This window comes from Poeciliopsis prolifica, unplaced genomic scaffold (genome assembly GCF_027474105.1).
Source record: "Poeciliopsis prolifica strain line A6 unplaced genomic scaffold, Auburn_PproV2 SCAFFOLD100, whole genome shotgun sequence".
Lineage (NCBI taxonomy): Eukaryota > Metazoa > Chordata > Actinopteri > Cyprinodontiformes > Poeciliidae > Poeciliopsis > Poeciliopsis prolifica.
Genome location: NW_026562475.1, coordinates 970179 through 985676, shown reverse-complemented (window position 1 = coordinate 985676; position 15498 = coordinate 970179). Strand labels below are relative to the sequence as shown.

Genomic DNA, 15498 nt, shown 5'->3' with positions numbered 1-15498 from the left:
TATTCCATGGATTTGCATCTCAAAGATGACATTTTGTTGAAATGTTGAGTGATGGACAATAATCCCTCTTTTGTTTGATTGACCATCACTCTTTTGATATATACAAAAGAGTGATGGTCTCTTGTGTATATCAAAGTCATGAACAGAACCCAATGACATTAAAAGTTTTAAATGAACATCATTTTATCATCCTGTTGACGAGGCTCAGTGAAATCTGGTCAGGTTGTTTATTTCAAAATGGCTGCCTGTGAACGAAGATGCCAATAAATTCAGTCATAATTATGTTCAAACTAACCAACTTTTGTCCTTAAACATAGCATGGTGATGCAAAATAACCCAGCGAAAAACTATTTTTTAACACTAGTTTTTCCCCACAAACATGTCCTATAAAATTATTTTTTTTAAATTAAGTTTATTAATTAATCAGAAAATATCACCCTGTATGCATTATCTATCTATCTATCTATCTATCTATCTATCTATCTATCTATCTATCTATCTATCTATCTATCTATCTATCTATCTATCTATCTATCTATCTATCTATCTATCTATCTATCTATCTATCTATATATATTTTTTTTTTAATCATAAAGCTTCACCTTCAGCCAGAAACTCACCTTCCTGGGATAAAAACAATAAATGAAAAATCCAATATAGTTCTGTAATCTCCAGAATTTCACCATAATTACTCATTTTCATTAGCAGTCGCCTTTTTTATCAACCTCACTCTTAAATGATGAGATTGTTGAGTTGAAAATAATTGAAATTTTATGCTTATTGAATAATCCTATAATCTCTCCTTATGAAGCTTTAAGTCTGTGCATTTATTGGGGAAAATTACCTCATGTTTTTTTCTAAACAGTGGGAAAGCTAAAAATGGGCTCTCTGAGGGAGAATTTATTGACAGTGGTACCAGAGGGGGGGACAGCAATTCCTCCAAGCTTTGTTCAAACTCCATGCATTATGAAAGGTTTTTGATCCTAAAAAAGTCCGTGTAGAAGTGTAAAAGCATGTCCACAGAGATGCATGTACAAACATGATTCTTTCACTAATCCACTGAACAAATAAACGCAATCGGTATAAAACAACCAATACCAGATTTAAAAACAAAAATGTCCCTCCAAATGAACATCTGAAGCTTTAAATGTTTTATGAACTGCATATATTAATTATTCACTGATTAACAGAACACAAGAAGGCGAGCCAAAACTGTGCCAGCAGGCTGAAGTGCCCAGTAATGGAGGTCTGGCATGTGTCATAGTCTTGCTCCTGCAAACTCATCTGCATGATACAGCATCCACTCCCCAATATTTCATTTGAATATGTGCTGTAACACACAGTCGTTACAAAAGAGTTGACTTTCCCTGCACCCCTTTGAGTGTAATCATAACTGTTCTTCACCAGTTAATGCCTTTTTTGTTTCCAAAGGAGGAGTTCCCAGAATGTGATGAACCACAAATGACAAAGAAAACAGCTAGGACGTGGGAGGGGAAGACTATCTGTGTGCAATGGTGAGTCTGTTCAATTTTTTTCTCTTCACATTGCCTCAGCAGATGAGCTTAAAGCAACAAAATCAAAAATTTCACTTCAACATTTTTATGCAACACTATAGGAGCTCCACCAACATAAAATTTAAAATTTATTCTTAATTTTATAGAGAATCTAACACTTAAATTCAACCAGAACCCAATACATAGCAAAGACAAGTGATGGATTACCACATGTTCTATTAGAAATGATGAGATGGTGTTGAAGCGGTTCCACATGGTGTGGTCAGGAATGGAGAATCCAAAGGGGTCAAGATTCCTATCTTGGGGGGGTTGGGTGAGTGGACAGAAGGAGGGCCTGGGTTCTCAGGGGATTAACAGATGACAGAGACAAATATCCACCAACCAGAGGCTCAGTGGTCAAAATGGTCCAGATTCAGGCGCAGGAGGTTCTCAGGCAAGGAAAATCCAATATTCAGTTGACTGGAGGCAGGTTACGTTCAGCAACAGGACGTTAGAAACTCTTCTCAAAGCCAAAAGGGACTTGGCAAAAGCAGTGGACAAAAACAGGACGGATCAGAAAACCAAAAACTTCTTGGACATAAAACAAGGCATCAAAGCTGTGACAGGTCAACAGATGATCTCAAACTGAGCAGGTGACAAGCAGATGTTTAAATAAGAAGCACAGTAAAGGGAAATGAGACTAAAAAACTACAATTTTATTTTGTCAGAATAGACATAGAGGTTGATCAAACAAAGCTTTATCAAATGTTTCTGCAAATAAACCTCTGTAACCAGTATTGTTTCCTTGCACCATTTGCTTGTGATTGGTCGGAAATCAAACAGCATTAATGGAGACATTAATATTCAAGCAGGAATAAATGAATGGTAATATTTCTAATTTGCATTAATTGATGAGTAGATCTATAAAGTGTCTGCCTGATGTCTCCATGGCTTCCCATCCACCTCCATCTTCCCTACAGTCTCTCTCTCTGATTATAAATGCTGCATTTTAAATAAGGCTAACCACTCTACCAAATGAACTGGTGAAGTCATCTGCTTCTGCATTTTCTTTAGGCAAACAAGTTCAGACACGGTTCGCCGGGGGTCAAGGTTAAAAAGCTAAAACGAGATTGTGTGGGATCTCATTAGGCAGATATTGGCATCTCACATCGTTCTATTAGGAGTCACTCTAATCAGCAGCAAAATGACCCACAGGATGACCCTAGGATGTACGCTGGCAGAGCAACTAATCATCAATTACAGAAAGAACAATCTGCAAACTGAGGAATTAATGCAATGAAATTGCAATGTCACAAATGTTCCATTAGGGGGAAACAGACAAAGAAGTTTGTTTTTTATGAAAGGGGGGTTGAAAAAAATAGTTTTTTACAACTGATATTATCACATATGCATTTTTATGTGAACGAACATAGTGACAGGAAGTTGAAATTATTTAACTTTCCAATAGACTCAGACATTTACATTCAGGCCTGCCACCATAACAAATTTATCTGGACAATAACAGCTTGTCCTAGAAGTTATTGTGATAAACAGTAATAGTTATTTTGAGACCATTTTCAAGTAATATAATGGTAGTGGCATGATAATGCAAGAACGCATTGTGAACTATCAATAAACTTTAAAACCTAATGAACATTTAACACTGGAACTGGAAGACATTTTAAATGTCTAAAATAAATAAACAAAACAACAGGAAACAACTTGTCCTTCAAAAAAAAAAAATAAATAAATAAAAGAATAGGAGAGACAAAGCACCAGAGTGAAGATTTTATCATGCAGATTTTGGTAGAAAGACAAAAATGATAAATCATGCAAATCAAAATTATTGAGTATGTTTTAATTCATCATGCAATTAATTGATTTATTGCTTCTTGTGGCAAACCTGTTTACACACCATCATCTTTTATGGCATAAATGCAGCATTATTCTAGGGCATTGTCGATGTCAATCACTTGATGCAATCTGTAGGGTTTCCATAGATACTTTTTAAGCTACTTTTAATAGTAATACATATATTACTGTTTGATAAATAATGTCAGTTGGAATGTTTGTATTATTGAATTGAACTGTGTTTTTGTAAAGTTCCCTCAAGTCACGATTTGTCGTGAATTGGCACTATCTAAATAAAATTGAAATAAATTGAAGTTGAAGTCTGGTTGACTGATACAACAACAGACTCAGAACTTAAAATAATTTCTCTGACTCAAATATATGCATGGCATATACATGGACATCTACTGATATTTGGATAAATGTTCCTTTAAAAGGTTAAACAGAAGTTCTCAAAGCTCTATTTAACTTTTGTCTATGGCAGACAAACTTCCAGGCTGACTTTCTAGAATTGATCACTAATTCTAGCAAAAATGCTAAAGTTTATGTAAATGATCGGGTTTTCTGGCACGGCCCCAGCTTTCAAATATGGTTTAACAAAACTTCAACATCCAATAAACGATAATTAGTCAAGAAATTAAATGACAACGCAGGAAGCACCAAAAACTCAACTCTCTCATCAACTGGAACACCAGAGCTCCTGTCCATTGAGGTAAGTTTTACATGAACATCAAGTGAGCCCGCTATAACACACACCTTGTACTATGACAAATATTTGCAGCTTCCACATCCAATCGCCAACACGTTTACAGGAAAAATGTTTAAGGAAAAATGTCATTAAGAAATGACATTTAACCAACTATTAGTGAGAGTGTATGTTCTTATCTGGCCTACAGGATGTGCATGTGTCTGAAATTCTGCACTAAAAGTAAACTTGAACACCTAAAAGCTAGTGTGAACTTAAATACTATCATTACTACAATAACTTCATTAATAAATTTTATTTAGGAAAAATATTGCACAAACGCTTCAATGTCCTTAACTTTATCATTCAACAACTCTAAGTTATTTCTTGTCTATGTTTAAGTTGCAGTTGAACCAAAATGTTGTGTACAGAACTCATCCCAGGCTGAAACATCAGGATATTTGTGGCTATGATTTTAAAAATAAACAGAAAAAGTCCAATGTGATAAAAACACATGAGTCCTAGCAATAATACAGGGACATGGCAGCAGCTCTCCAGCGTTTGAGACATATTATTGCAGTACCACTCTTTGTACACGAGAGGGCAGTGTAAACTAATTGGTTTTCTTTTCTTCCTTATTAAGGTTTACTATATTGAGATTGTGACATTTACCTGAAAATTTATTTTTTAGGAAATTTTTTACAACTATGCACCTGAAAATACTTTAGACATAAAATATACAAAAATAAACAGAAATATATTAAAATTATCATTATATTGTCATTTATTGTCATTTTCTTCAGTCAGCAACTTAATTTAAACAAACTTCCTGTATAGAATTAAGTTAATAAAAGCTAACAAATAATGACACAATAGAACAGTCAGATAATAAATCATTAAGTAAAGTATAACTAAATATTATTGTAACATAACCAGTAATGCTGATGGTAAATGTAAACATCCTGAATCAATAGGCCAATCCTAATCCTGCTCACGTTCCTGGCTGCTTTTCAGTTTCTGTAAATAAAAAAAACAAAAATGAGTATATACTTCGAATCTGTATGGATCTCTCATAATGATGTTCCAATGTTCTGAACCTTCTCCTGTAATACTCAACATAAATACCAATGATCTCCTGCCTCACTGACCTGCCATTTGGATACCTGACTCACGATGTCTCATTCTTGGTATATGCATGACAGTTGTCATCAGCCAAATCAGCCTTATTGGTCTAAGTAAAACCCTTGTTTATGACACTTCTACTCACTGCCTGGAGGAGCTGCAGCTTGGAGCTGAGGGACCGCCGCAGTTGTTCAAGTTCTTCATTTTTCTGAAGCTCCAGCTCAAGCTCCTTCCTCAGGCTGATAAGAGAGTGAGAGAAAACCCTTAATGGAGCTTTTGTATCTGAATGTCGACTTTAAGACCATTCAAGTTTTTTTTTCATATATCTGATGGTTTTGTTGCTTCACTTTGTATAGTTTCCAATGCCAGTTATCATTTTTTTTGCCCTCTTACCAAAAACTTTTTTCACTTCTGATATGATACCAATATCACAGCCTTGAGTATCAATCTATACCGATATTGATCCCATACAATATCAGGATGACTCAAACATACTCCTAATACTTATTTTGTAGTGTGGATTGCTAGGAAAGGTTTAATCAAGTGATGATATTTAGAGAATAGTCAATGAAGCGAAGCTGGTGAGGCAGCAGCGAGCTGAGCCTCACCTGGGTTTGATCAACTTCTCGCTAACTGCACTGGCTGCCATTTGATGGGAGCATGTTTCTCCTGTCTGTAAGTTGCCATTAAAATGGCTAAAAAACATTTAATGTATGAACTGATTTTCCATAATTTAGCTTATGTATATAATGTATCGTGTTTTTGTCATTAACCGCATGTGTTACGTGGTTCGTGTGCTGACGAGCGATCAGAAACGGCAGAGAACAGATTCAAGGTGAGGCAGGCAGTTTTCTTGCCTCATGGCAGGGGGCACTCATGATCCCAGACATTTTGACTCCCCAACTGCAGAGTGAGAGACAGTAACAGCGAGCTGGCCATACAGTAGCCGCACTGAAACAGAGTGAGAAAGACGTGGATTTGAGTTGTGCTTTTAACGGATTTTCCCTTTTTGTGCTGTGCTTCAAAATTAATAATATCAATATGTCCAAGTTTGATTGAGTTAGTTATTCTATGGTGGGAGCGTGACTAAGCATCACATTTAGAAGAATTGTCTTTTTGCCCTCCAGCGTTGTCTGCATGCGCAAAATTTTGTTATGTGAACAATATCATGAGGGATCTATATTTGTAAATTTGATTATGATGAAGTCGATGAATCACCATCTATGAACCTCACTGCATGTCGCTGACATATATATATTTTTTGCAAAATTGAGGAAGATGTTTTAAAATTTACCATTTCCAACAATTGTTTCTGATGCGATACGACAAAATAAACATTGATGGAAAAACGCTAGAAATGGTGAGGAAGGATCAGAAGATGTTTAACTGAACAAGAAAAATGATGTGACCAGTGTGAATTTCTCAGTGTCAAAAAGTAGATACAACATCTATAAATATTCCATCCATCCATTTATAGACCTTTGTCTCTAGTGAGTTCAGGACGGGTGCTGGTCTATCTCCAGCTAACGTTCCGGATCACCCTGGACAGGTCGCCAGTCTGTCGCAGATCTGTAAATATTATCGGCCTAAATTTCAGATCACTGCATTTCTAGTTGTGGCACCGAAAAATGTGAAAAACCACAATTGGCTTTCAGTCAACTATAAATTATTTGCTTCGTAGGATAGTTGACTGAGTCATATTTTAACAAGAAAAATGCATGAATGAAATATGGGCAAAAATATGGGTTCTGTAATGTGTAAGGCGATAGAGGCAATTATGCTATGAGGCTAAAAAATCTAAATGTAAAAATACTTTAGCCTAGTTTTAGTTAAACAGTTGACACTCTTAAAAATAAGAGCTTACGTAATTAAACGCCCCAAAATAAAGACAATGTTCAGGTTCATGAGACATAAAGAACCAGATCACGAACCAATATCATTCTTTGTGAGAAAGAATGATAAAAACGATTCTCCAAACAAAGGTTCAGGTTCAGTTTTTGCAGCTGCACAAAATAACTCCTAAGAGCAGATAAATGCATGTTTTTCCCCAGATCAGTTGGTCTCTAGAGAGACATTGGACTCATGAATGCTTCTCGCCGGTATGAGAGAAATCCACACTCACGAGACGAACACCGGCCACCTCTTTCTCCTTTTATTGGAAGTTAATGAAACAATAAAGCAGCCGCGCTTAGATTGCATTTCTCGGCTTTTGAGAACCTAAACTTTATACCTCTCAGTGGAAGTTAGAAATCCAATTTTTTTACAAGATGAGAGTGGCTCCTCTGTAATGTTTAATCAAAATACACAGGAGTGTTTTTGATGCTGATTGAATCACTTTAGCATAAGCGTAGCCTTCTTGTACTTTAACAGTAATATTTCAGTAATGAAACTGTGATGAAGCTCAAATGGTCAAACTGATTCTGTCCCATTCTGCACATCAAACACCTTTTAAACGACTGTAGCACTCATTCAGATTAACACGCATTCAATTTCCTCCAGTCGATGACCAAAGGGTTATATATGCGTTTTAAAGAGACAGGACTATGACTGAAGACAGGATTGATGGTCTTGCTTCAGGAAGCATGATCGCTACGATGAGTCCAAGGAAGCTCCACCCCTTCCCAAAGGATTGTCCTCAGAACTTCCTGAAGCTCCTAAGCGCAATGGGGGACGATGATGGGTTTAATGCGGCTAATGGATGGAGAGGACATACTACACACATGCAGGCTTTACTGCAGCACCACCAGCAGGCTGATGATAAACCCAGAGACCAGAGAGAGGAAAAGCCTTGCGGTTTAAAACCTCCAGACTCAAGAGAAACAAATAGAATCACTGAAGACTTTCACAGTTTGTGTGGAGGTTCAAGAATTCATCACAGATATTTCTAGATTGGGATCTGGAAAACCAGAAACTACAAGAAAGAACACAAGGAACAAAGAGAGGAAAGATGTAACAAGAAAGAAAAGAATGAAGGACACAAGGAACAAGGAAAGATGTAACAAGAAAGGAAAGAAGGAAGGACACAAAGAAGGGAAAATAAACACAAGGAAGCAAAAAAAGGAAGGACGGAAGGGAGAGTGAAAGCGTAGAAATGGAAAAGGATACAAGGAAAAAAAGAAGCAGGGCACTGAGAAGGAAAAAGAGTGAATGAAATATAGGGAAGTCTCAAAGTAGAAATGAAATAAAGGAAGGACAAAGAGGTCACAAAAAGAGGAAAAAGAGGGAAAATCAACATTGAAAAAGAAAGGACAGAAGGGAAGAAAAAAGGAAGGAAAGAGAAAAAGGAGGTGGTACAGAAGGAAAGAAAGGAATAAAATGAGGCAGAAGAAGCAAAAGTCAGGATGTGACAAAAAACATAAAGGAAAGACAAAAGGAGTAAAAATTAGACATAAAGCAAATGGAACAGCTGAAAAAAAGGACAACATTTGGACAAAAGGGATTTTCCAGTCCTCAAATGGATTTAGGACAGGACTTTGACTAGACCTCACTTCTCCGAGCTAAATCCTTCCATTGCTGCCCTGGCTAATTGTTTAGGCTTTCTGACCTTTGGGAAGGTCATCCTTTATTCCAGTCCAGAGCTTCTTGCACCCTACAGCCACAGCCAGTACCACACATGTTCAGGCTAAGCAGTTGCTTAAGGCCCAACTCCACCAGAAGACTCCCGAGAGATTTGTTTGATTTTAATTTGTAGTGATTTTTGGACAATTTGTCACACTTTACACTCCTGTTCCAATTAAAAACTGAAAAAACAAAAAAACAAACAAACACAGGAAATTCTGTATTTGTAGATGTGACTTTCAAACCTTTAAATTAATGAGTCACACTTAAATACTGCTCTGCATTTCAAAATGCAAATGAATTCTAGAAATGCAAATATTCACCACCTGTTACCACCCAACAGCCTTTGTTGGAAATGTTTGGTTTTGGAACCTACAAGGTTGCTACAGTGTGTGTGTCTGATGAGAGCGTATTTGCAAAATATGTGAAAAAAGTGTGACAACTTCACCGAAACACACGTGCACTGAGCAGTGTAGAGCGGCGAAGAGACGCTTGAGGAACCGTATCTGATGATGGGGAAATGCGGATCGAGAGGAGAGGCCCTCTTTATCCTGGGTCTTGATTGATATTATCTCGAAATAATGAGAATTTATTTTTCATACAAGAGTGTCGGAAACACGCTTCCATAGAAAGCAGATACTGTAGTCTAAAGAACATTTATTCCACGACACATGAATACAAGTAGGAGCCAACAGATAAGATACTGTATTTTCCCCGCCTATTTCTGATGCCGCCCTGGCAGATTCCCCTAACAAAAACCACCATTGTATGTACATTTTCAAAAAAATGTTTTATTGCCTCAATCCAAATATTTCTGAAGATTCTCACTTTTCCATGTTTTTATATTCAGGAAAATTTTACAGAAGCATTTTGTTCCAAAGGTTTATTTAGAATTGTCCGTCTTCATTCACTATTGATGGAAATTGTGCGACAGTCACTCCTCGTCCTCATCCAACCAGCATTTGTACATGTGATCTCATACATATGGATGTGCACAACGCAGGCTAGCAACGCAGCAGAAGAAAATTGAAACAGTTCAACTTTTGTTGCTGTCTGCCGTTGCAGAAAATGTTGTTTGTTCCTCCAGTGACAAACTGATGTGAAATAGGCAACCCTATTTTAGCTCAAAATAGTAGTTTGATTAATCTGTGTTATGTAATGTTCATGCATCAAACTTTTCAGATCAATGTCATGCCGCCCTGGCGTTGACACATTAATGCTTGCAGCCCTAGTTGTAAAACAATGTAAAAAAATAAAAAAGCACCGTCACGAGAAAAGAACAAGAACATTTTACTTCAGTGCGACAAAATTTAACTGATTCTTTTGTAGTGCATAAAATATAAGAACCTTTGGAAAGATGTTGACAGCCTGGAGTAAGATTTTCAAGCCAACAGATGATGTGCTATTCCACTAAAACCAAGCCGTATTTCTTTGCCACTCCATTTTCCTTTAATAGCCTCCCGGCATCAATCACATGGAGCTCTCATCTGTCTTCCCACCACTTGTCAACTGATTGAAACACAAGCCGACGCGGATCAAAGCCCTCATTAAGCCAAATATCCCAAATGCGGTTATTTACGCTTCCACAGTGGAACACCGGCCAGGAAAGTCACAAATACGGGACTGCTTCATTCAGCACCTTGATTCAAATCTTCTGTTTTTTTTAATAACAGCATCGTTCCTTTTGTTTGGATTATTGCAGCCTTCAAACCACATTGAATGGGGTGCTGTGGTAGCGCAGGGCCAAAGAATGACCCCACTTATTGAGACCTGAGTTCTCGTGGCGGTAGTTGCAAGTTCGATTCCCGGCCTGCCAACATTTGCCTCTTCTCTCGATTACCTCTTTTCTGTTGAACTACTTTCAAATAAAGGCCAATAGAACTTAAAAAAAAATAAATAAAAAATAGAATTTTTAGCTAGCTAGTCTTCCAAAGTGGCTAAAGGGAAAAAGCAGTCTTCCTTCTTTTTCTTGGATCAAGCGCTCACCTCAGACAGGTGCTGTCAGTTTGGTGCTTCTGACTGACAAACTCAACCTCTGACCGGAGAGAGTTGGTCTGTGCTCGGGCCTCCTTCGTCTGCCGATCCAGGTCTGCTGTCAGAAGAAATTCATCAATTTTTTTCCTCAGAACAAATACAAAAGGTGTAGAGTTTGCTAAAGACACTGTAAGGCCTTTTGTGTAAAAACACAAAATCTTATCAAGTATTTTAGCTTCTTCTGCAAATGTCTATTTAATGTGGAAATAAGACAAAACTAACTCAAAAGTAACTTTCAGAAAAAAAAAATACTGGTTCCATTGACAGATTTTTTCACTTATAATAAGATATTTTTCCATTTTTTCCATGTTTAGAAGTAAAATAATCTACCAAAGGAACTCATAGTAAAATGTTAGCTAGCAGCTAACTGGGTTGAGTCAACCTCTCTGGATGTTCTCCAGCTCCTGCAGTTCTAGCAGCAGCTGGCTCCGTTCCTCCACTGAAGAGCTCATGTGGCTGTTCCTGCTTTTCATCTCATCCATCTCTGATACCAGAGAGAAACAGTAAGCATAATGAAAAGCTCTGGAAGTCATAATGGAATTACTTATAAAATAAATGCCTTGAATAGGAACAAAGCAGTTTTTATGACCTTTGAGTAAAGCTTCCACCTCTCTTTTCAGGGCCAGGATCTCAGCGTGAGACTGGCTCTCCAACACGGTTGCGCTGTTCCCTGTCAGGCTGAAATCAGTGTTGAATTTGGTGATTTCCTGGAGGAACTGTTGCCCTTCTTCTTTAGATTCCTTTTTCAACCTAGCCTGGCAGGAAAACAACCGTGTGATGTTCTCCCCAACAAACACAAAGACAAACAAGCAAAACTCGTATTTGACCCCCGTTTCCTTTCAGAGCTCATCATACCACAGAAATGGTAATCTAATCTAATCTTCTCAAAATAAATACATACATGTGTTAATTTTGCCCGGGTCTCTACATTCATATGCATTTCATAGAAAATGACAGCACAACCATCCAGCTATTTTAACTCGAAAGCAGACTTATTGACTCTGGTAATCATGCTAAACCTTTTATATGTATTGATATGACTAACAAATTATATTTCCCGATAAAAATCTGACTCTTTTCTTTATGTCAATGAAATGTACAATGCATAGTTTATTACACATGAAAAATATAGATATTTCTTTAAAAAATAATGTTAGAAATGTTTCCGTTATGGATGCACCAACTGCAGTTTTCTGGCTGATCTTTAAAAAACTTGACCTGCCAATTCAAGTTTTGGCGATACCAATATTGGCAGTGGCTATCTTGGCAACAGTAGGGTGACTAGTGATAACTGCCATAGAGGCATGGACTCTGTTATAGTTTGAAATGGCTGGATCTGATTTTGGCTGAAACATATGAAGTGCTTTAGCTCGATAGTGAAGGAAGATACACTATAAAGATTGCAACCTTAAGCTTCAGAGCTTACAGTTGGACCTGTGTTCAACTCTGAATACAGAAGTTCAGAGTTAGACAACATCTTTACCAACCACACAATGGCTTACACTTTCATGTTGTTTTTTTTTTCTTTAATTCTTCAGTACGTCGAAGCATGGCCAACACAGACCAAAAGCTACATTCACTTTCTCTGTTACCATTGCTAGAACTACTGGCAGATTATAATTTAATTATAAAACAGCGTTGAAAAATAATGTTATCATTCATAAATTCTCCTTTTGTTTGATGATTGGCCTGGTTGAAATTCATCCTGAGAAGTTGAGCTCATTGGAATAAATCCCAGATTGAGAACTGAAGAAAGATGAAAATTTAACAAAGTTGCATAGAAAGGTGATCCTCATGCTTTTAAATAACAAAAACCAGCTGTTTTACCAGGAATTTATGGGGGAAAAAATTGTGAATATATTAGGCTCCTTTTCAGTGAAAAGGAGGTTTATGGCCTCTATAAATTTTTTGATTTTTGTTTTGTTTAACCTCAGCTGCCTCTGAAGTTCTGCTGCAACATGTTTATCTTTTGGTTTGATCCTTTTAGAAGGGATTGTTAACTTTTGCTCAGCGTGGTGATTATCTAAAGATCTCCTGAGACAAAATTTTCCCAAGTGACACTAAACAAATCAACTGAATTTAACTATATTGAATTTAACTATATTTGTCCTCTGTGTGCTCCGGTGTCCAAGCGATGACATTTTGTTAGCAATTTCACTGCTGTGTCTTTGTGCAGCAGCGATAAAAAAAATGCCAGTGTAAGTTTGTATGAAATGGCATCAACTGTGACAAGAAGACTGATTGGAGATGTCTGTAATCCTAGTAGGTTGTTTAATTTTGTACCAAAAAGCGACTGCTAATTTTACCATTTGATGTTTAAAAAATGTACATGCTTTGAACCAGCAACACTTACTGCTGCCTGGAAACACGTTACTAATGCTACATGATCACATGATATGAAACCAGATAGATGGGCGATGTTTATTCAGGCTTCATCCCACCAGACGACCATTGAGGCGACTCTGCTCCTCAAGCTGCTCCTTAATTTGCTTCAATGCCTGGTCTTCACATTTCCTCGTCATATCACACTGCAGAGTCATGGTGGACAACTGCTCAGCCTGGAGAGCAAATAGATAATTGAAAAGTCAGGGTACAGAATTTGAGACATGTGTTGAAAGGCATTAAAGATATGACAGATATGTTCATCATCTCACAAAGAGATGGAGTGGACAGCTGCCATGACCACATATTGCATACAGCTGAAACCAGAAGCTTACACAGGGAATAAAAAGACAGACACATTGTTTTGATTTCAGTCTAAAGTTAAGACATACCAAACTTTTCCCCTTTAAGGTCAAGTAAAATTACCAAAATTATTTGTATTTGCTAAAAACTAGGAATGCACAGATTGCCTTTTTCCACTTCTGATACCAATATCTGAGGTTTGTTGGCCCATACCGATCTGATACAGAAAAACAGCTGAATCCACCTACATTTTTTTAAAACACATGTCCTGAATTAGACATAACTGCACCAGAACAGTGCATCTAAATACACTAATAGAATCACTGTGTTGGTCAAATATATAAAAGCAACTTTAATTTGTTCAGTCAGCACAATTAGAAGTAGAACAGCCGATGGAGAATAAATAATAAAGAAACTAAACCTGACAAAACAATAGGTTGACTACTTTGACCAAACATGCAAAAATAAACTGAAACAAACCTTCTTTCAGATGGTTCGGAATGTACAAGTAGGAATTCTGCAAGCAATGTAAAATAAATTATACAGTATGATGTCGCTCAGAGAACAAAACCAAATTGAAAAATAAGCATAAAATGTCAATAAAATACAACAAAGTGACAAAGTGTGTTAAAGTTTAAGAGCTACAAACACTTTTAGAAAGCATCAAGCAGATTGTTGCATCACTAAAGCAAAAAAAATAAAAAATATTCAGTTTTTTGGCTTCTATGTCATACTAGAAAAGCACACAGATCATTTTCAGGAAGTAAAGTCGGCACCGAAGTTTTCTAAACAGTATAATTACAGCCTTCAAAACCTGTAAGGCATCACACCAAGAGAGCTGTAAACACACTAGGGTAAACACAGCATGTATATTTGAAAGATTTAAACACTTTCTATATTCAATCTCCAGGAGAAAGTAAATGCATCCCTACTGGGTTTTCTTTTTTTAAATGATGCTGTATGCTGATTATGCTATCTCTGTGCATTCAGCCTCATGGATTAATTCAAATCACAAACACAGATAATATATTCTTTGAACTTTTCAGGTTCTAGATATTTCTGCAGGGTCAAAGTGTAGCATCATTCTTCACACGTGCTGAGAGGTTTTACTAATGTTATCCGGTGGAAATTACCCATTGATTTGAGAGCAGGACACACCATTGATTGCTGATTAAACAAATGGCGGATATTGACAGTTTTAAATCAAAAGGCAAATCAGCTCATCAGTATACCAATATGCAGCTGTTTATCTCCTGTGTAAATAACATTGCTGAGTCAGATTTAAAAAAACAGCTCAGGATAAGGGTTATCATTTACACTGATGCTGTGTATGTTTAAACATTGTTTCATTTTCTCTTTGTATTTTACCTAAAAATCTGAGAAAAAAAATACAAGCTATGTAAAAAAAATATTACTGATGTTATAGAAGAATCTTTACTTATTATATGGTACCTTCATAATGCAAAATCCAAAAAATAAAACCTATTTATGACAAGAAAAAAAATTTGAAAATCAGAAACAGAGAATATCAAATAATGATTAAAAAAAACACCCCAACATAATTTTTAACACTGACATATAAGTTAAATATAATGAAACAAAATCAAATCCCTAAAATGCTAGATACTGTATGGAGAAGGTGAAAAAAACAAGCTAATTAGCCCAATAAAATATTTGACCTTTCAACATTACCTTTTTATCAAGTTCCTCTGTGATATGCTTATATTTTTCAGCTTCACTCTTAAGCTTCTCATTGCATCGGATAATTTCCACTTTTACTGGAGTGAAAAAGTGAAAATTAGTAGCTAACAAAAGCAACTGTTGCAAATAAAGGTTTGTATGTAGCTGCTAGCTTTAACCAAACAAGCTAGTTAGCTAGGATGTCATACCGTCTTTGAGTTTTTGTGTATGTTCCGACTGCTGATATTCAGCCCGCAGAATTTGTTGGAAGAGTGAGTCTAAACTCATATTGGCAATTAGCTTACAGTAATTTTTGTTTTAACTGTATAAAATATTTTGTGTTAAGCTAGTCGGAGCACAAAAGACAGACTTTTCCTCTTCCAGTATCTA

The 15498-nt window shown here is 36.6% G+C and overlaps 1 protein-coding gene across 1 annotated transcript; it reads right to left on the bottom strand.

The window, feature by feature from the left end:
- Positions 1-4926: 4926 nt before the first annotated feature.
- ccdc172 (coiled-coil domain containing 172) lies at positions 4927-15498 on the bottom strand. The gene is made up of 8 exons (XM_055023410.1): positions 15318-15498; positions 15121-15206; positions 13185-13301; positions 11333-11498; positions 11126-11227; positions 10696-10798; positions 5297-5390; positions 4927-5046 (listed from the first exon to the last, which is right to left on the bottom strand). The coding sequence occupies exons 1-8, from the start codon at positions 15394-15396 to the stop codon at positions 5011-5013; spliced, it is 783 nt and encodes a 260-aa protein (XP_054879385.1). The 5' UTR covers positions 15397-15498; the 3' UTR covers positions 4927-5010.